Source organism: Cucumis sativus, chromosome 6 (assembly GCF_000004075.3).
Source record: "Cucumis sativus cultivar 9930 chromosome 6, Cucumber_9930_V3, whole genome shotgun sequence".
NCBI lineage: Eukaryota > Viridiplantae > Streptophyta > Magnoliopsida > Cucurbitales > Cucurbitaceae > Cucumis > Cucumis sativus.
The window spans coordinates 28887376-28907574 of record NC_026660.2 but is presented as its reverse complement, the minus strand read 5'-3'; the positions used below and the strand labels follow the sequence as shown (position 1 = coordinate 28907574).

At 31.4% G+C, this 20199-nt stretch overlaps 4 protein-coding genes across 5 annotated transcripts; 3 read left to right on the top strand and 1 right to left on the bottom strand.

The window, feature by feature from the left end:
* Window positions 1–2114: 2114 nt before the first annotated feature.
* Window positions 2115–4881, bottom strand: LOC105435958 (transcription factor bHLH112). Of its 2 annotated transcripts, none has more exons than XM_011659875.2 (7): window positions 4430–4881; window positions 3838–4324; window positions 3629–3751; window positions 3362–3427; window positions 2893–2958; window positions 2715–2774; window positions 2115–2629 (listed from the first exon to the last, which is right to left on the bottom strand). In XM_011659875.2, the coding sequence occupies exons 1-7, from the start codon at window positions 4693–4695 to the stop codon at window positions 2483–2485; spliced, it is 1215 nt and encodes a 404-aa protein (XP_011658177.1). In that variant the 5' UTR covers window positions 4696–4881; the 3' UTR covers window positions 2115–2482. The 2 variants fall into 2 exon arrangements, with proteins under 2 accessions (XP_011658177.1, XP_011658178.1); XM_011659876.2 differs by having other exon boundaries at window positions 2899–2958.
* Window positions 4882–14727: 9846 nt separating this feature from the next.
* Window positions 14728–15924, top strand: LOC105435957 (pentatricopeptide repeat-containing protein At3g13160, mitochondrial). Its single transcript, XM_031887055.1, has one exon. It carries the CDS (start codon window positions 14728–14730, stop codon window positions 15922–15924), a length of 1197 nt encoding a protein of 398 aa, XP_031742915.1.
* An 827-nt stretch (window positions 15925–16751) lies between these two features.
* LOC116404521 (pentatricopeptide repeat-containing protein At1g55890, mitochondrial-like) lies at window positions 16752–17948 on the top strand. The gene has a single exon (XM_031887054.1). It carries the CDS (start codon window positions 16752–16754, stop codon window positions 17946–17948), a length of 1197 nt encoding a protein of 398 aa, XP_031742914.1.
* A 1537-nt stretch (window positions 17949–19485) lies between these two features.
* On the top strand, window positions 19486–20097 carry LOC105436041 (pentatricopeptide repeat-containing protein At1g55890, mitochondrial). The gene has a single exon (XM_011660215.1). The coding sequence runs from the start codon at window positions 19486–19488 to the stop codon at window positions 20095–20097; it is 612 nt and encodes a 203-aa protein (XP_011658517.1).
* The last annotated feature ends 102 nt before the right edge of the window (window positions 20098–20199 follow it).

The following is a 20199-nucleotide window of genomic DNA, read 5'->3' as shown; positions in this document are numbered from 1 at the left end:
TCCGGATTCTGTTATAAGGCATGGTATAAAAAATAATATAACATATATATTAAGTAGGAAAAGCACTTTCCCACATGATTGGTCAGTTGTCAAAATGGTTCTTCCACGTTAAGCTTCTTACTAATGTTAATGTTCTTAATTCTAGTTTTGCTTGCATGTCAAAAAAGCAACAAATTAAAAGAACTCACCTTTTTTCTCTTTTTTATGATTGGTTCTGTTGAAAGAAACAAATCAATTTTATTCATTTTAACATCACAAACAAGCTTCCTCGTTCTTTTTATAATCAAAACTATTATTAAATTTTAAGAAAGAGAGATTAATTAGCTAGCAGCTGTCAACATATAGTCTTCTTAAATCAGCTTCTATTTGCTTTAATTCCTTCATGTTTGAATCATTGATTGGGTTTCTTCGTTGTGTGTGTGTGTGTGTTTTTTTTTTCTTTTTACGTTTTATAAGAATATAAGAACATAAGATTTGTTTATTATAATATGTGTGGAATGTACATGTTAAATGCTATATTAAAAATGCCAAATAAGGGAAGAGAAAAATTGATAGGCTATGCCACATGTAATGAGAGAATTTGGGTGGTTAATAATTTTTTTTTTTTGAAAAAAGGATCTAGTGGTAGTTAATAGTTTAGTTCATCAAAATAAAAAAATTACTGTATTATTTTTTCTTTTTGCATTTTTTAAATTTAAAATTTACTTTAGGATTAAAAATGTTTTTAAAAACTATGCTAGATTATATATATATATATATCCACTATATCTTTAAATTACTTCAGTTTAATAAAAACAATTCGTTGTGAAAATTAAATGAATAAAATTGAAAACTTTTAAAAACACAACGAAGTAAAATCCTCACAATAGAAATGTCCTAGGCTAGCAGAACCATTTCAAAAACTAGAAAGTAAAACCATTTTTTGAAATCATATATATACATAGTTGTTTTAGGGTTTTTCCCAAACAAGGTTGAAGATACTTGAACTACACAATTTTATTTCTTTTATTGTTAACATGTTAAGAACACTTTGTGTTTTAGTTATGCGTTATAAATCACTCTATATCATTTTACACAATTATAATCTTGATATGATTTAATACTTGTTAGGATTATGTGGTGTAGACTACCATAATTAAGATGTGTCATATTTTTTTTATATAATATAATTTATTTTATAAAAAGATATACTATTAAGAACACTTTATTTATAAAAGTTGTTATCATCGAACCGATAATCACTACGATGATTTGTGACATGTATAAACTATCAATCACAAATCTAAGATGATGTGATAAAACTATAATCTATATGGAAGTAGTTAAAACAACATAACACATCAACTGTACAAGAAATATATTCCTTCTTGTTTTTTCCTTTTTCTTGAACATACACATATTCTCTTTTCTATCATATTATTCCATAAAAATAAATTTTTAAAAAGTAATAGCATCTTAATTCCCATTTAAGAAACACTACCAGTACTCAAGTTAGTTACCATAACAAATACACTTCTCCTCATCTCTATATCAACAATAATAACATAACAAAAACTTGAGTACATCCATTAACCATTGATGTACGTACATGCTTAAACAACAAAGAAAAAGATGCCAACGTTAACTCCAAAATATGATCATCTTACAATATCAAACAAATGTAAATACATTGAAAACATGTATAATCCAGAAAGTACGATATTAGGTTCGGAAAGTAATACTTAGGAGATCCATCTGATCGGAAAATATAACAGAAGTTTGTGACATAAAAGAATGATTATGGAACAAATTGACAGAAAATACGTATTTTTTTGCCTGATGCATAAAACTCGTAAATGGCCCTTTGTAGGGTTGATCCCAGCACGCGCGCATGCCCTTCAGAAACCCTAAAATCAAAAGCACAAACACGAAGTGGGCCGCCCTCTTTCTGAGCTTCCCACTACCTATCCATCACATTCCCATAAATTCCAAAATTATTATTATTATAAGAAAAAAAAACTTATTTTTATTCCATCCAAACAAACCCAAACACAAACTCCACGACTTACGCTTCTCGTTTCCCTAGGTATACATATTATGATTCAAAATCTAATTAAAAATATTTGACAAACAAATAATTTCAAAAATAAAATTGATAATATAGACTTTGATGAAGTTCCACAGGATATTACATATTAGAAATTAAAAAAAGGAAAAAAAAGGAACAGGAACAAAAGGGCCAACTTTATATTATAATTAAAAACCCCATCTGCTAAATCCAGCTATCATCAACCATTTCCTCGCTGCCCTTAATTACTCCAATTTGGTTGAGTACTTTACCTGAATTTAGCACTTGTTCCTGTTCTTCTCAATACTAGGCTACTACACTACCACAATCTCTATTTTTTTTTTCTTTTTTATTACACCAATTTAAATCATATATAGTTAATATTTCTCTCTCTATATAACTTCTTCCTACTCCCTGCATTTTTTTCGACTTGCTTCACCGGAACGTTCCGCCGAACGTCGGTGTCCAGAAATCTGTGGTGGTTGCATTTGTCACTGGGAATGTGCTTGAAATTGGCACCAAGCAAAGGCCTCTGCTTTTCAGATCTTGTTTTGGGCTATCATGGTTTGCCTTTTCAGATACCTGAAATTCAACGACTAAATGTTAAAGCTGCAAACTTTTTTTCCTTTTCCTTTTGGGATTTTGAAGAAATTTTAATAGTTTTTACCTGTTGGTGTTGGACGGGTGTTATTCCATTGTTGCTTTTCATATATGGTGTGCTTAAGACCTGAAAATTACAACCAAATCGATAGTCTTAATCAATGAATTACTTAATTAATTTGGGTTTTTCTTTTTTTTCTGAGGGAATTAATGTTGTAAATATATATAAATATAATGGAACATACACTGACTTGATCGTGGAGGAACTTTATGTACTCAATGGCTTCGTGTAGAACGGAGGCTGTATCGGTCTGGGTAAGAATAGATCACAAAAAGCATTATTATTAATGAAAAGTAAAGTTACTCCTTTTTCTTTTAGTTAAATTGCTAATTAGTTCTCTACAATTTGACTGAAGTTTTCAAAAAATAATAAATTATGATGTGAAAATTTGATGAAACGGGTTAAAAGGAAAATTCTTCCAAAAATACATTTACTTATTTTTAAAAAAGCTTTTAAAAGCTCATCACATGGGTTAAATAGATTTTATCATAGGAATTAAACTTTGATCAAATCATAATAGCTTCTTATAAGATTTTATCGTATTATTATAACAACTAAATTCTAACTTTGTTTTTTCTAATCATATAAGCTTCAATTTAACCATTTATATATATGTCCAAAAAGGATGAAACATTGAAAATCCAAGAATTCACCTTTCCAAACGGTGAAACCAGTTGTTGAAGGGCAGTGACTCGGTCCCCTAGCTTCTCTTTCCGCACCTGATAGCAAAACCATTAGTTTTTGTCCTTTTTATATTTATCAAGATTCTTCAAACATTCTTTTTCCTTTTCTTTTAATAATAATAAAAACCCTAGCTACTCTACAATATTGAAGGGCTCACAAATAATAACAATAATACACATTGCCAAACACAAAAAAAATAAATTTTAAAACACATAAAATTCAAGATCTTATCTCACCTTAAATGTTGGCAATGGTGAAGGAGTTTCAATCCGAGGCCTTTTAAACACGGTTGGTTCAGTCGTTATTGCACTATTTTTATCGCCTTTCTTCACTTGATCTTGACCATCTTCATTCACAGACTAAAAAAAACAACCCAATAAGTAAAAAAGAACAAAAGAAAACAAAACAGAAACAAAATATATAAATTAATAAAAAAAAAAATTACCTTGAAAGCAAGTGTATTATTTTGGGATTTAGGGTTATTTTTATCTTCAAGCAAGGAAGCAATACCCTGAGGAATGGAATTTGAAGAAGATGCATTCCAAAAAGGAGTATTGTTTGTGAATTGCAAGTGAGGTTGTGGGTTTGGAAGTGAGGGTTTAACAAGGTAATTAGAAGAAAAATTAGGGGTTGAAGATAAAGATAAGTGATTAGGAGGATTAATATTTGTGGGGAAGGTAGTGGAATTTGTGGTAATGGAAGGTGTAGAATTGAAGAGAGAATGAGGATCAGAATTATCATCCTCATATAAGTTAGTTTGAAGCAACTTCGTTGAAGGAGAAGAGTATCCATATAAACTTGACTCAACAGGAAATAAACCGCCTTGACAATTTGTTGTATTTGTGGACGAACAATTTAAATAATCATCTCCATCATTTCCTTGCTTCAATCCATTTTCACTTGAGAAATTCGTTGGAATTCCATTCGAATTACTTCAACCAAAAAAGTTATATATATTAATTAGAAATAAATTAAAACTAAAAAATCAAAATCAATAAAAATCGAATCTCTTATTATTATTATTGTCAATTACTTACAGCAAATCTTGAGATTGATTCCAATGTTCGGAAGTGGTAGAAGAAGAAAGAGCAAAACCCATCATTTGAAAAGTGGAATAATCTTGAAAAAGCATGGATGAATTGTTGTTGACGGAATCAGTGGCCGCAGAGGGCGGTTGTGGTGGCCAAGATAAGTCGGCGATACCAACGGAACAAGGGGACAACCCACCGACGGCGACCAACATACTCCGGGAAGAGTTCCACCAATTATCGCCGCAAACAGGAGCTTGAAAATCTTCTGCCATATTCTAAAATTTAGCACTATCTTTAGAAGTCGCTGCCTTTAAATATCAAAGAGAGAGAGCGGGCAGTTAAAAAAAAATTGTGTTTAAAGTTTTAAGCTTTAAACAAATTTAAAACCGGAATCGGGTTGACGTTTCGAGGATAGATTGATGGATAGGACGAGAGGAACAAAAAGAAAAAAAAAATATATATATATATATTCAATTTTCTTTCTCCTACTTTCCCTTTCTTCTTCTTCTCCCACCTTTTTTATTTTTTAATATTTTAGTAATTTGGTACAAAAATTGTATATTGTTCCTTGAGAATAAAGGGTGTAGGGTTGACAATGATGGTGAAGAAGCTGAGGTGCTTAATCTAACGGTCTCATGCTTTTAGACCAAATGATGTGCTCTCTCTTTTCCATCCAACGGTCTATATTTTTCCTTTTCCTTTTTCTCATATTAAGGGCGCCAAAATTGCGGACATAATCCTTTATCTTACATGATTAATCCATTTTTAAAATTTATTATTGTGTTTAGTTTATTGTATGTGTACGAACCACCACAAATTCTATTGTCCTTCACACATTTAATTCAAAATTGAAAGCTCCCTATTCATTCAATAAATTTTGTTTTTTTTTTTTAAATTTATTTTGAGAGAAAAAACTAAAACAAACATATTCTCGATCGATTAAAATCTTTTAACCATGTAATTGTTTCATTTCTTAAAATCGTGTAAGAGAAAATTGATTCACCCTTTGATTCTTTTTTCGTTGGTGTACTTGAATTAACATTTAGATACATCACTAAAGTACTATATAATAAACATGTGTTATGGTCATTTTGTCTAATATGTTAATGAGATATTAAATATAGTAAACTATGAGTTATTTTAAAGAATATTTTAAAATTTTTGAACGATCTAATTGAGAATATTTTATATATCTATTAAAGTGGTAGAATATTTAGCCAAAAATATATACTATAAGAAGTACATGGTTTAAAGACCATTGACATATAATCAAAGAATATGTAGACTAAAGCTTATAAATGTAGTCATCTTTTACCAAGGCCAAACTAGACAATATGAATTATAATCTTACAGTGATCTTTATACTATTTACACTTTAGGTTGAGTATCTTTTAATGGTTGTTAAAAGAAATTATTCAGCCTTTATGGAAAAGAAACTCCTATAATAATAATGGATAATATAATAATTAGTTTAGCCTTTTTTTTAATTCACTGTTTTTATGAATGAACATTATAGCAGAAGTAAATAAATTTAAAGATAAAGGTATGGGAACATTTTTGTCTATGTTTCTTTAATGATACATATATAATAAGTTTGTGTAGACTATATTTATATACAACAACATTTTTTTTCTTCAAAATTCCATACATAACAAAAATCACCTGATACTATACCCTATAAACCCACTTTCAATGATTATTGACTAAGAATGAATTGCATGCTATGGTATACATGATAATATCAAATGTAATCATTAAAATTTCAAATTATTCTCCTGCTTTCAATTTGATTATTGTTATGATTTTATTTTTGTCATAAAGGTGTTTTATTCTCTAATAAATTTATTTTTTAACACCTTAGAAGTGTTTTTGACTACTTACAAACTTTCAAAAATTTAAAGTTTTTGTATCTTATATCAAACCGTGTATAAATTGCAAATCTCTAGGAACAATTTTGAAAATATATTAACACACAATTTATGAATTCTCTCGAGTCCTTGAACATTTACTTTTTTTTTTTTATAAAAAATAACTGAAGTTATTTACAGATCAATAACCATAAACTTTCTTAGGGGTTTAGAGAACACTTCACCGTGTTTAAAAACAATCATACCCAGTACGTACAGTATTAACCCGTATGTATAAATCATATCTACAAAAGACACTTAGTGGAAAAAAAAATTTGGTTTTAATTTAAAATATTAACTGAATAATTGAACTTTAACCCCAGGCAGTTTCTTTGTTATACTATTTATTTTACTTGACTGTATTGTTAAGCTAATTTGACTACAACTACTATGGGTTGATCCATTGATAAAAAGAAAATGGAGACATGGTCTCGAAAAATGACTAAATGTGAGAGGTGGGAAAAAGAAAGTTAATTCAGTTTTTTCTTTAAGAAAAGAAAAAGAAGGGTTGACTTTTGGGGTCTAAATATTATGAAGTAAACGAAAAAAAAAGAAAGAAAAAAAAAACTTGGAGAAGTTAGGTCGGTTGGATGATTGACCCAAATAATGGAAGGGGTTGAAACTTGAAAGTAGGCTTAGGCAGAGTCATCAAATGTTTAAATAAAGAAATCAACTCACGTGTAGAAAAAGAATTGGTTAAGTGAATCAATCATATATTTTCATTTCCATTACACTCCACTTACCCAATAGCAAACTCCCTTTTTTTTCCTCCTCCTAATCTTGACTAAACCCACACCACATTTTCTCTTTTCTTTTCTTTCTTTTCTTTTTTCACTTACCTTCTAACTATTTTCTAATTCGAACACTAACACAATTACATGAAATTGATCTATTGAATTATCCTCTACTAACCTAGTTAAAGTTGTAAATAAATATATTAAATTATTAGAATACTGAAATTATATATTACTTACTTAATGTAATATATAATTATTGAGGTTAGTTTTTTTTTAAAAAAAAAAAATTGTTTTTATCGTTTTTGGTATTAGTTTAATTTAACTTTTGTTATATGTTGGTGGAGCTTCAAAATTTTTATTATTTAATTCTATAAATATAAATAAACTTTATACTATATCTATATCTTCACAGAAACATTCCATTAACTGCAATACAAAAGACAAATTTATTGTCATGTGTAAATGAAAAAAGAAAAAATATGTATGATGAACTTGAACATATATACAAATGAAGATATATATTTAATTCATATTTTGACCCACATATTTGTTGTGGTGGAAAATGAATTATAATCAGAAAGGATTAAGTAGAAAAGGCAATGTATGAAATTGGACAAAATCATAGATAAGTCAAAATTAAAATAAAGCAAAAATTAGAAAAGAGGAAATAGAAGTGAATGAAAGGGAGGTGAATTAAAAGAAAAGATGGAATGGTCAAAGACAGTGACTTGTAAATAAATAAATGATGAATAGAATTATGATTTGAGATTATATATATGTATAATATAAATAAATGGATTAGAAAAATGGGAAAAAGGAAATAAAAAGAAGAAGGGGAAATGATAATAATAATAATAAATAGATAAATAAATACATTAATTAAAAAAAAGAGAGAGAGAGAGAGAGGACCCACACGGTAATGGAGCGTGCGAGACATGTGGGGCCGATTTCTTGTTAAGGGTAAAAGTCAAAGGCCCAAAGACTCCATAGTCAGAGAGAGTCCTATGTTTCTATTTTCAAATCATTTCGCGTAGCTTACACGAACACTCTCCGCCTCCGCCTCCGCCTCCGACTGCGCTTCTTCCCCTTCACCTCTTCCCTTAATCATGCAAACATTTCACACTAACAACATAACACATCCATATTTACATCTTCCTCACATATTTATATTATTTACAATTTTTCAATAAAGACATCTCACTCTTTAACTTGTATCTAAATTTAGTATAACACAAATTATAAAATATTTGTTAAAATTAAATAAACAAGTATTAGACTATTTGACCCGCCACCATTAAGCATCAAACATCAAAGACAAATTTGAAATTTGAGAAGCGTGTGGTGCCATGATTAAGTTAAAAGAGTTTGAATTTTGAAGAATGAAGAGTAAGAAGATGATACGCCATTGTAAGGCTAAGGCATAGCTTTGTGTTTACATCGTTGATTGGGATAGGTGGGAATTAGGGTCAAATCCCTCCACTCCTTTTCTTTTGGATTTTCTTCTTTGTCCTTTTTTCCCTTTTAAGCATCCATCCTTTAGCTTTCCTCAAATTCATTTCCCTCTTTTTGTTATTTATCCCCCACTTTCCTCGTTTTTTACCACCCTTCAACATCAACTATATATATACTCCTATTTAACTCTTATTACTAAATTACCATTTACTTACAAATGTATTGATTAAAAGCTTCTGTTTCTAAATTATTATATACATACACACTAACTTTCTCGCATCTACCTCATTCAAGATTACCTTACTTAACTTAATATTTTTTAACTATAATATAAATCCTTAAAAATATTTCTAAAAATAAGTTATTAGCAAAAGATTTTCATTTTAGAAGTTATTACAAATAAATCCAAACGTTTATATATTTGTCAGGAGTTTAATGGTCATTATAATATAATAAGTTAATTTTATCATCCAGTTTGATAACATATGTGCGTTTGTGGAGTTTATAAACTTAGTACAGTAAATTTGGGGCAATATATATCACAAACTATTTTCAAAAGATTGAAAGAAAAAAAACTTCACAGTTTAACTACAAAATTAGGGATTCATCCTTAAAAAATGAAAAAATGTGAGAGTTTGGGAATTCAAGCTTTATTAGAAGTCTATTATTATCTGGGTGGTAGAAGTACATTAAAAATATTGTTTTTAACTTGGTTAACCAAGTTCTGGATGAGTTATTAACTTTGTTACCATCTTATAATTACATTTTCTACGATAATTTTAGACACGTCGTTTTGTTTCTCCACCACAAGAACGTATGAGTGGAGATAAATATTATTATTAAACAAAAAATAAGTTAAAAAAAGGAGGAGCGGAATTACACGTGACGTCAAGATGACGTAGTCGTGAGGTGTAGAAAACGACAAAATAGCCAAACATGAGTCAGACATGGTCGGCCCCCTAAGAATGGTGGAAAAGTGCCGTGGATCACGTGTCATTATGCCACCATCGGACACGTGCACAGCGCATGCCCACATAAATTACTTATATTTACTTTTACTTTCATTTTTCCTTCTCCATATCTTTCTTTCTTATTTATTTATAGTTCCATTTTGTATTTTTTTCCCCTAATAAAAGCTTCCTATCCCTCACCTCTCCTTTTATTAACTTTACTTAGTTCTTGATTTTAACCATAATTCGTGATATATATTAAAATCTGCACGATTACATAATTTATTAAATTAATTCTTCAAACTTATCTTTAAATTATTCAATTAATTAATTCAATTCAAACATGATTTACCTAGTAATAAAGATAGGTATTAAAAACTCTCCTACAATTAAACGAAGTTTAGAGAGATAAAAAGAGACACAACGTCATGTATATTCTTTAAATTAAAATTGAATATTTAATCTTCCCACAGGCTAAAAAATGAATGAACGTCTCATACAAATCAACTATTGTTATTTTTATAGTTTTTTATGAAAGTGTAATGACGAAAATATAAAAAGCAAGCAGCTGATTATATAATTTAAGAGGGTTTCTTGGTCTTTATCATTGGATGTATTGTTTCTACGTCTCATATTTAGCAATGTCATTTATGGTATGTTTTTAGTGATAGGGGGAAGTAATAAGTAATAATGTAGAGGATGCAGCTTAGAGAATGAAACAAAATGAGAATGAGAAAGAAACATTTTGACAAACAAAATAAAAATATGCTTAACCTAAATGGATAAAGACGAAAATGTTGGTTTCATAGGAGAGTTTCCTCAGCCAAAGAAGTTAATGTATTTATTTATTTTAACGGAGTTTATAATATATAGAACTGTCAAATCTCTTCCACCACGTAAGTTTGAAGATTGTTATTTTATTTAATCTTAACAAGTATACTTGTTGTAATTATAACAATTACTACTATTTTGACATCGAAGAAACATATGCTCCCTCTTACTTAATACCAATTGCTTTAACACAATATGAATAATTTGATAATATAAGGATTCGTAATGAAATTTCATTCCTTGAAAGTAAAAAAGGTTAGACGAAGGCATTTGTCTAAAATGGAAGGCTTCTAAATGCTTTTTAAATTGCAGTCTGTCGTCAATCAACAGATCAAATAAGAAAAGACGATTAAATATATAAATAAAATCAAACTAACTTCTCGGAAAAAAAAAAAGGAAGAAAGAAAGAACAATCAAATCAAACAAAATAAGAAAATGTTAAAATACTAGTTTCCTATTTATATTATTTGATTTCAATCTAGGTACATCAGAAAATCAAATTTAGTTCTTAAGGTTAAATTTCCTCCTTGTTTTTTAAAATTAATATTGGTTAAATATTAATAATAATTTTTTACCATCTTTTTCAAAAATAACAAATTATTGAAACTATTTATACTATTTATAAAATATAACACCAAATTATCCAACTTTCTAGAGATTTTTTTACTATATAGGATAAATAGTTTCATTATTTTTTTATTCATAACAAATTTTCTATTTTTTTATCGAATAAAATACAGTAATTATTAAAAAAAGTTGAAAGAGGTGACATTTCCACTAAAACTATATTCTACTTCTAGATCATCAATTTTATCAAATTGGATTTTAAACTTAAATAAATTTGTTGTAATTTTTACCTTCAATTAAATTTCCACAAATTGAAAGAAAAAAAAAAGAAACAATGTTAAGAGAAACACTCATTAATTGCAAATAAAAGGAAAAAAATCTTACTAACAAAATATGGACAAATTTTACTAACAAAAAAAATTCTAGATTTCAATAATAATGAAGATCCGATTCCCTTTCTCAAAAACACATAATACATTCTTTTCTAACCAGCTCATACTACACAACTTTTATAATTTATTAAATGCATACAACAATTTTCTTAAATTTAAAGTGAACTTGACTACAACGACATAACCTATCATTCTAGAAGTTAGAAGTTCGACAATAATTTTTATGTGTACGATTGTTGTACTATCATTCAAGTAATAATTTATTAGATGACGAACTTGCAATCATCGTTAAAATGAAAAGAATTATCTATCTGAATTTGGAGTGGAATTTAATGAAATAAAATATGTAAAAGGAACTTATTAAAAGGTTACCATTCTTGATTTGTTTTTGTTCTATTGAAAAAAGAAAGAAAAAAAAATAAAAATGAAGAAGCATTAGAGAGGTAAAAACATATGGAATTCTGTGAGTCGATGGGTTCATCTAATCCTTGTCGGCAACTCTCTCTCTCTAACGAACAAACTTAATTATCAATAATTCAAAAGTGCAATCAAAATATAAACAATAGAAAGCTGTAGACGTTTGTGTAACATTAAATTTAAATTTCTTTTTTAATAATGTAAATTTGCATCAGCCTATATCAGAATTGATTCATTTAAATTCTCAATCTATACATAAAAATATTAAGAGGTTATATGTTGGATTCATAGTGATTACTTATATATAAATTAATTATCTTGACATCAAAATGTTTTAGAGTTGGGTAAGCTAGCACGTGGATATATAAAAGAAAAAAACTATAAAGAAAAGTTAATTAAATATTTGATTTCTTGTGAACCTTTAACCTAATTTCTTTACGTAGTCAAGTACATAAGTGTATACTCCAATTCCTTATTTAATTCAACTGATCAACTCTTTTAAACCCTGATAAAGTGGGGTTTCATTCACTAAACTAAACACAATTAATTAAAGATGACTTCTTCTCTTTAGTACCTAATTTAATTAATTGGTTTAATTTATTAGGACCTCCTCCAGTTTATCTATATATATAATTCCATTTTTTAAAAGAAGAAAAAAATTCTTGGTTTTGAAGACATTGATTAGAAAAGATGGGTCATTCTTGTCTGTTGCCTTTTTTAACAACCCTATGTGTTGTCACTTTTTTCAATATTATTCTTCACAATATTTAATTATATATATACATACATTTATATGATCTTCATCTCTATCACAATAATGGGGTTTTCCTATAGCTTGATGCATATTTTTCAAGCATCCATGGAAACGTATTCTTCAAAGCAAGATTTTTTTAACTTCTCTTTTCATGAAAAATGATCACAAAATGGCATTTCGAAACCCTAAATAATAACAAAATGTTTAGGTCATTTTTAAGTATTTGCATATTTCAATAAAACTCCATGGATAAAATGGAGTTGAAAGATGGGTTGGACCTACTCCTCCAGTTTTTTCCTCTATTAATTTTTATCATCATCATTAAAAGCAAGAAACTAAGAACACCCTCTATTTCTCTCTCTCATATATCACTTTGCTCTCAAGTTTTACTTTAGTTTTATAATATAAAAAATAATGATAAAGTATTAGATGAAAGGGGAAGATAAGAAATTGAGTAGAGAGAAAAATAAATAAATATATGTATAGTAGTAACCATTCCATTCATTTTAGCTAGCTTTTCTTTTTCTTTAGGGTTTCAATCATTTCATATAGTGTATAGGTTAGAAGGTTTAAGTTACTTGCTTTGTAATTTTATTATATATATCTATACATTTATAGGTAACACCAAAGTCTAGATCATATATTATCATAATTGACTCATACAAATAGTCTTCTTTTCTGACGTTACCAATCTTAATTGACCCGTTTCAATTAAGTCAATTTAATTTCTTGGCCTATTATATACTTTTTAATCTTGCTTACAGTCAACCCATTGCTCCTTCCCAAAAACATAATTCCAAAACCAGGCATTAAAGAAATGATTAGGGGAGAGAAATTTTGTATTAGTTAGGTAAAACAACAAAAGTCTCCACATCAATTAATTAATAACCCAATTTCTTTTTTTAAAAAAGAAATCCTTGTTGGAGATTTAACTTATAATTAACTATATACATATGTGCTCAATAATCAAACCCTCTCTCCTTTTGTGTTCTTCTAAAAGATTAATTGTATTATACATATTGGCTTTTTGTAGTGCTTCTTATTCCGTCTTATCTGCAAATTACTCTTAAAAAATGAGGATTTGTTCAACCACTAATACAATATTCTAAAATCAGAAGTTGCTCATGTAATTATTCTATAATTTACAAGACATTCCTTCTTTTTCAGTTAATTATAATAATTCATATCTTTCCTACTTTAATTATATTTGAAACGACTTTCAGATTTGGTTATTTTACAAATGGAAAATGTAGAAACGGAAAAATTTCATAGTAGGTTTATTATCAAAGTTATAACGAACCTAACTTAATTTACATACAAATATGTGTGACTTTGATGTTCTACCCGTTTTTTACTAACAAAAATAATCTTATTCAATATTCACAACTATTTTCTCTACACATATTTGAAAAAGTATTGCATTATTCATGTAGTTTTTATATGTTAATGGGAAATGAATAATGATTAATGGACGACTTTGTATTTTATTTAATTTTTTTTTAAAGAATACGTAGAAAGTAGAAAAATCATCGTACCTTGCCAAATTGAATTTGCTTTTAAACATCCAATAATCTGGATCGAACAATCTTAAGCCCACTTTTGAGTTTGTGACAAATCCGTGGTTGAGAGTTTAAATGTTTTGGGCTGTCTAATATTCAGGCCCATGTTTAATTTGGATACAACATTGTAGGTTTTTCATTGGGCTTCCACCTTTGCTTCCCAGCCCATATTATTTAGGTGACACCCGTTCAATAGACTTTGGAAAATGAAATTGAAACAAGGCAAAGCACAAAAGAAAAAATAATATTACAAAAAAAAAACAATATGAGAAAGCCAAAGCACAAAAGAAAAAATGAAACAAGGGAAAAATAAAAAAACACAAAAGAAGCACCCCAGAAAGGAATATTTTTTAATTAGGCAAAATAAAAAATTAACCCTTCAAAATATAATATTAAATTATCAATAATTAAAAGTAATTAAAATGGAAGAACAGTATTGTGGCAGCAAATAGATTGAGGGCATATATGAAAGTATAATTTGAAGAGTAGCAACATCTATAGAGGATATAAATGAACATATAAACTAAGAACCTATATAATTGGGAAATTTTAAAGCTATGCATAAAAATTCCACTTTGGATTTATGGGGAGCCTTAAAGTATTATATATAAAAATGGACCTATAACGTCGTCGTATTGAGTTTTTGGTAAAGCCCTTTCCTTTTCTTACGACACTCCTTTTACCTCTAAAATCACTAAACCCTAAAACCTAGTCCCCCGTTTTCCTTCAGTTGAAAATATGTCTTCCTCTTCCCCCTTCCGTCGTCTCCATTGCCTCTTCAACCATTCTCGTTCCCCCGCACCCGCATTCAACAAACCCAACCTGTCGCTTTCTTCCTTAGCTACCAAAAAATCCAAAAAATCCCCCACCGCCACTCCTCTCACCGACGAAAATCGTCTTCAAAAGCTCGTTCAAAGGTTCATTATCAACTCCGAGTCCAAACAATTCCGCCGCAAGAACGACACCTATGATTCTACAGTTCGCTTTCTTGCTGTTCGTAAAAAATTTTCCATGATTGAAGAAATTATAGAAGCCCAGAAGAAGTATGACGAAATTAAAGAAGAAGGTTTTGTGATCCGCCTCATTAGGCTCTATGGGAAAGCAGGCATGTTCTCTCAGGCGCGCAAGTTGTTCGATGAATTGCCTGAACTGAAGTGCGAGCGGACTGTAAGGTCTTTTAATGCCCTTTTGGTTTCTTGTGTTAAATCCAAGGAATTTGATCAAGTTGAAAAGATTTTTAGGGAGGTGCCACAGGAACTTTCGATAGAAGCAGATGTGTCATCGTATAATATTGTTATCAATGCTTACTGCGAGATGGACGATTTTGATAAAGCCATCTTGTTCTTCAATCACATGGAGAAGAATGGAATGGAGCCAGATTTGGTTACATTCAATACGCTTTTAACTGCACTCTATAGAAAGGGTCAGTTCTTAGATGGAGAAAGCATGTGGGCTAGGATGGAAAACAAGAACATTGCTCCTGATCTAGTAAGTTACAATGCGAGGTTGCGAGGAATGGTTCTAGACAAGAGAATTCAAGATGGGATTGAGTTGCTAGCTAAAATGGAGGAGAAGGAAATCAAGCCAGATGTGCACATTTACAATACTCTGATTACAAGCTTTTGTAAAGACGGGGATTTGGAGGAAGCCAAAAAATGGTATTACAAATTGAAGGAGAGTGAAGTTGATCCAAATGCAACGACTTACAGAACACTTCTCCCCTTGCTTTGCGAGAAGGGTGATTTTGATTCTGGACTTCAGCTGTGCAAGGAAGCCATTAATAAAAGATTCGTTTTTCATACAGCGGAGGTGCAGCGTGTGGTTGATGGATTGGCCGAAGTTTCCAAGACTGAAGAAGCAAAGGACCTTGTGGAGCTCTACAATTCTAAGAATAATTTAAAATTCAAATTGAAATTGCCTCAGAACAGCACTTGAAAAGATGGTTTTACTTCTGTGTGACTTCGGCTTCAATTTTAAACTGTTTGTTAAATTGACCATCCTTTTCATCTTCTTCAATGGGAAATTTGATTGAAGAGGGATCTGAATGTATTTTTCTTGAGTTTTTTTTTTTTAATGCTTATTATGGATCGTCAATTAGGAAGAAAGTTTTTTTGTAACTTTTGGCACCTGGATGAGAATGAAACTAATGAAAGAATAATTTCATTATTCTGACTTTACAGAACTACGACACAATTGTGGAATGAGAACGAATTGAGATGAGTGATGGTACATTACGTATCTCCACATCCTCCACAGGGTCTCGCAAATCATCTCCTTCCAATGCTCTAAGAACTTCAGACTTGTCATCCTCAGTGACATCAACCACACACCTTTTGGTTTTGGAGTATCCAGTTCATCCATTTGGATCTCCAGCACCTTTGCTCTTCTCAAAACTTCCTCAGCTTCATCAATGCCCCCTTTTCTTCTAAGGGCAGTGCCTTCCTTCTTAAATTGACTCCAAAGTCTAAATTTTAAACAATTAAAGCTAATTAATTTGAGACAATAAATTGTAGTTTATCTAGATTCGAACTAATTTAGTGTAATAAATCAAAAGAATATCCCTATTTGCCATATATCTAAATGAAACTTAAAACTGATTTTGCTTAAAAAGTTGTTTGGAGTTATGGGAGGCCAAGTATTATACAAAAATGGGCCATTAAACAACCAGAACGCCGTCGTTTTTGTTTCTGGTAAAGCACGTCCCTTATTACACACCTTTTACCTCTAAACTCTAAACCCTCTGTTTCTCTTAGTTGAAAAAGATGTTTTCCTCTTCCCTCTCCCGCCGTCTCCATGGCATCTTCAACCATTCTCGTTCCCCCACATCCAGATTCAACAAATCTAACCCCTCGCTTCCTTCTTCAGCTACCCAAAAATGCAACAAATCCACCGCCGCAACTCCTCTCACCGCCGAAGAACATCTTCAAAACATCGTTGACAAGTTCATTAAGAACACCGAGTCCCAACGATTCCGCCACCAGAAAGGCACTTATGATTCCACAGTTCGCCTTCTTGCTGTCCGTAAAAAATTTTCCCTGATTGAAGATATTATAGAAGCCCAGAAGAAGTATGAGGATATTAAAGTAGAAGGTTTTGCGACCCGCCTCATTAAGCTGTATGGGAAAGCGGGCATGTTCTCTCATGCGCGCAAGTTGTTCGATGAATTGCCCGAACTAAATTGCGAGCGGACTGTTAAGTCTTTTAATTCCCTTTTGGCTTCTTGTGTTAAGTCCAAGGAGTTAGATCAAGTTGAAAAGATTTTTAGGGAGGTACCGCAGGAAGTTTCGATAAAAGCAGATGTGATATCGTATAATATTGTTATCAATGCTTTCTGCGAGATGGACGCTTTGGATAAAGCCATCTTGTTCTTCCATGACATGGAGAAGAATGGAATGGAGCCAAATTTGGTTACATTCAATACGCTTTTAACTGCACTCTATAGAAAGGGTCAGTTCTTTGATGGAGAAAGGGTGTGGGCTACGATGGAAAACAAGAACATTGCTCCTGATCTAGTAAGTTACAATGCGAGGCTGCGAGGAATGGTTCTGGAGAAGAGAATTCAAGATGGGATTGAGTTGCTAGCTAAAATGGAGGAGAAGGAAATTAAGCCAGATGTGTACAGTTACAATATTTTGATTAAGGGCTTTTGTCAAGATGGGGATTTGGAGGAAGCCAAAAAATGGTATTACAAATTGAAGGAGAGTGAAGTTGATCCAATTGCAACGACTTACAGGATACTTCTCCCCTTGCTTTGCGAGCAAGGTGATTTTGATTCTGGACTTCAGCTGTGCAAGGAGGCCATTGATAAAGGATTCGTTTTTCATACAGCGGAGGTGCAGCGTGTGGTTAATGGATTGGCTGAAGTTTCCAAGATTGAAGAAGCAAAGGACCTTGTGGAGCTCTACAATTCTAAGAATAATTTAAAATTCAAATTGAAATTGCCTCAGAACAGCACTTGAAAAGATGGTTTTACTTCTATGTGACTTCGGCTTCAATTTTATACTGTTTGTTAAATTGACCATCTTTTTCTTCTTCAGTGGGAAATTTGATTGAAGAGGGATCTGAATGTATTTTTCTTGATTATGGATCGTGAATTAAGAAAAAAGTCATTTTTTTAGAACTCTTGATACCAGGATGAGAATGAAACTAATGGTAGAATAATTTCATTGTTATGACTCAACAGAATTATGACATAACTGTAGCATGAGAATGAATTGAGATCAATGATGGTACATTTTCAAATGACAGTGTACCAATATTAAGAATTAATTGGAAGAAGAATTCAAAATGGCACACAACTTGTTCTTAATTCGATACTAAGACATTCAAACTTTTTTTCAGAGTTTGGCTCTCCGCAAGGATCTAAGGCCTCAGCTTGCTTTCCCAAACGTTTCAAGTTCACTGCCTTCACATTCTCTGCTTTGATACGTTCCTTCAGTTGACTTCTTTCCAACTTTGTTTCCATCTTATCAGTGCTAACTTTTGGCGGTGGCTTTAACGTTTCTTGACTTCTAGATATGTTCGGAGTTGAATCTTCCAAACCAATAGCTCTCAAAGCAATATGCAGTTGAGGATCAAGAATATGCTCAACAGTTACATCTCATGCATGCTCTTCTCCACTTGCAAATGATTTTGTAGAGTCGGTTAACTGCTCTAACTGAGTTTCAGCTTCTTGTGTTCGACCTTCTCTACGAACTGAAAGCTTCAGTAGCTATCTTATCTTCCAAAGATCTATTTCTACCTGAAGTACTTTCTCTGAATGAGGCTCCAGGCTCGTTTTAGTTTAATGGTAAAGCCCGTCCCTTATTACACACCTTTAACCTCTAAACTCTAAACTCTAAATCCCCTGTTTCTCTTCTGTTGAGAAAAATGTTTTCCTCTTCCCTCTCCCGTCGTCTCCATGGCATCTTCAACTATTCTCGTTCCCCCACACCCAGAGTCAACAAACCCAACCCCTCGCCTCCTTCAGCTACCAAAAAATGCAACAAATCCACGGCCGCAACTCCTCTCACCTCCGAACAAGGTCTTCAAAAGCTCGTTAAAAGGTTCATAAAGAACTCCGAATCCGAAAAATTCCGCCGCAAGAACGATACCTATTTTTCTACAGTTCGCCTTCTTGCTATCCATAAAAAATTTTCCATGATTGAAGATATTATAGAAGCCCAGAAGAAGTATGAGGAAATTAAAGAAGAAGGTTTCGCGATCCGCCTCATTAAGCTGTATGGGAAAGCGGGCATGTTCTCTCATGCACGCAAGTTGTTCGATGAATTGCCTGAACTTAATTGCGAGCGGACTGTTAAGTCTTTTAATGCCCTTTTGACTTCTTGTGCTAATTCCAAGGAATTCGAGCAACTTGAAACGATGTTTAGGGAGGTACCTTGTGCTAATTCCAAGGAATTCGATCAACTTGAAACGATTTTTAGGGAGGTACCACAGGAAGTTTCGATAGAAGCAGATGTGGTATCGTATAACATTGTTATCAATGCGTACTGCAAAATGGGCGCTTTGGATAAAGCCATCTTGTTCTTCAATGACATGGAGAAGAATGGAACGGAGCCAAATTTGGTTACATTCAATACGCTTTTAACTGCACTCTACAGTAAGGGCCAGTTTTTAGACGGGGAAAGCATGTGGGCTAGGATGGAGAACAAGAACATTGCTCCTGATCTAATAAGTTACAATGCGAGGTTGCAAAGAATGGTTCTAGAGAAGAGAATTCAAGATGGGATTCAGTTGCTAGCTGAAATGGAGGAGAAGGCAATCAAGCCAAATGTGGACAGTTACTATATTCTGATTGAAGGCTTTTGTGAAGATGGAGATTTGGAGCAAGCCAAACAATGGTATTACAAATTGAAGGACAACGAAGTTAATCCAAATGCATCGATCTACAGGACGCTTCTCCCCTTGTATTGCGAGAAGGGTGATTTTGATTCTGGACTTCGACTGTGCAAGGAGTCCTTTGATAATGGATTAGTTTTTCTTGCAGAGGAGGTGCAGCGTGTAGTTGATGGATTGATTGAAGTTTCCAAGATTGAAGAAGCTAAGGACCTTGTGGCGCTCTACAATTCTCATTCAATTTTCAAATTGAAAATTCCTCAGAGCACTTGAAAAGATGGTTTTACTCATGTGTGACTTCGGCTACAATTTTATCCTGTTTGTTAAATTGACCATCCTTTTCTTTCTTTCTTTTCAGTAGAAAATTTGATTAAA

Excerpts from the sequence above, each read along its gene's own strand:
- LOC105435958 (XM_011659875.2), bottom strand. The coding sequence starts at position 4,695 with ATGGCAGAAGATTTTCAAGCTCCTGTTTGCGGCGATAATTGGTGGAAC. Across the intron at positions 2,959-3,361 it reads TGGTTTCACCGTTTGGAAAG|ACCGATACAGCCTCCGTTCT; the intron begins GTGAATTCTTGG and ends ATTCTTACCCAG. Across the intron at positions 2,630-2,714 it reads CACCCGTCCAACACCAACAG|GTATCTGAAAAGGCAAACCA; the intron begins GTAAAAACTATT and ends GTTGAATTTCAG.
- LOC105436041 (XM_011660215.1), top strand. The coding sequence starts at position 19,486 with ATGGGCGCTTTGGATAAAGCCATCTTGTTCTTCAATGACATGGAGAAG.
- LOC116404521 (XM_031887054.1), top strand. The coding sequence starts at position 16,752 with ATGTTTTCCTCTTCCCTCTCCCGCCGTCTCCATGGCATCTTCAACCAT.
- LOC105435957 (XM_031887055.1), top strand. The coding sequence starts at position 14,728 with ATGTCTTCCTCTTCCCCCTTCCGTCGTCTCCATTGCCTCTTCAACCAT.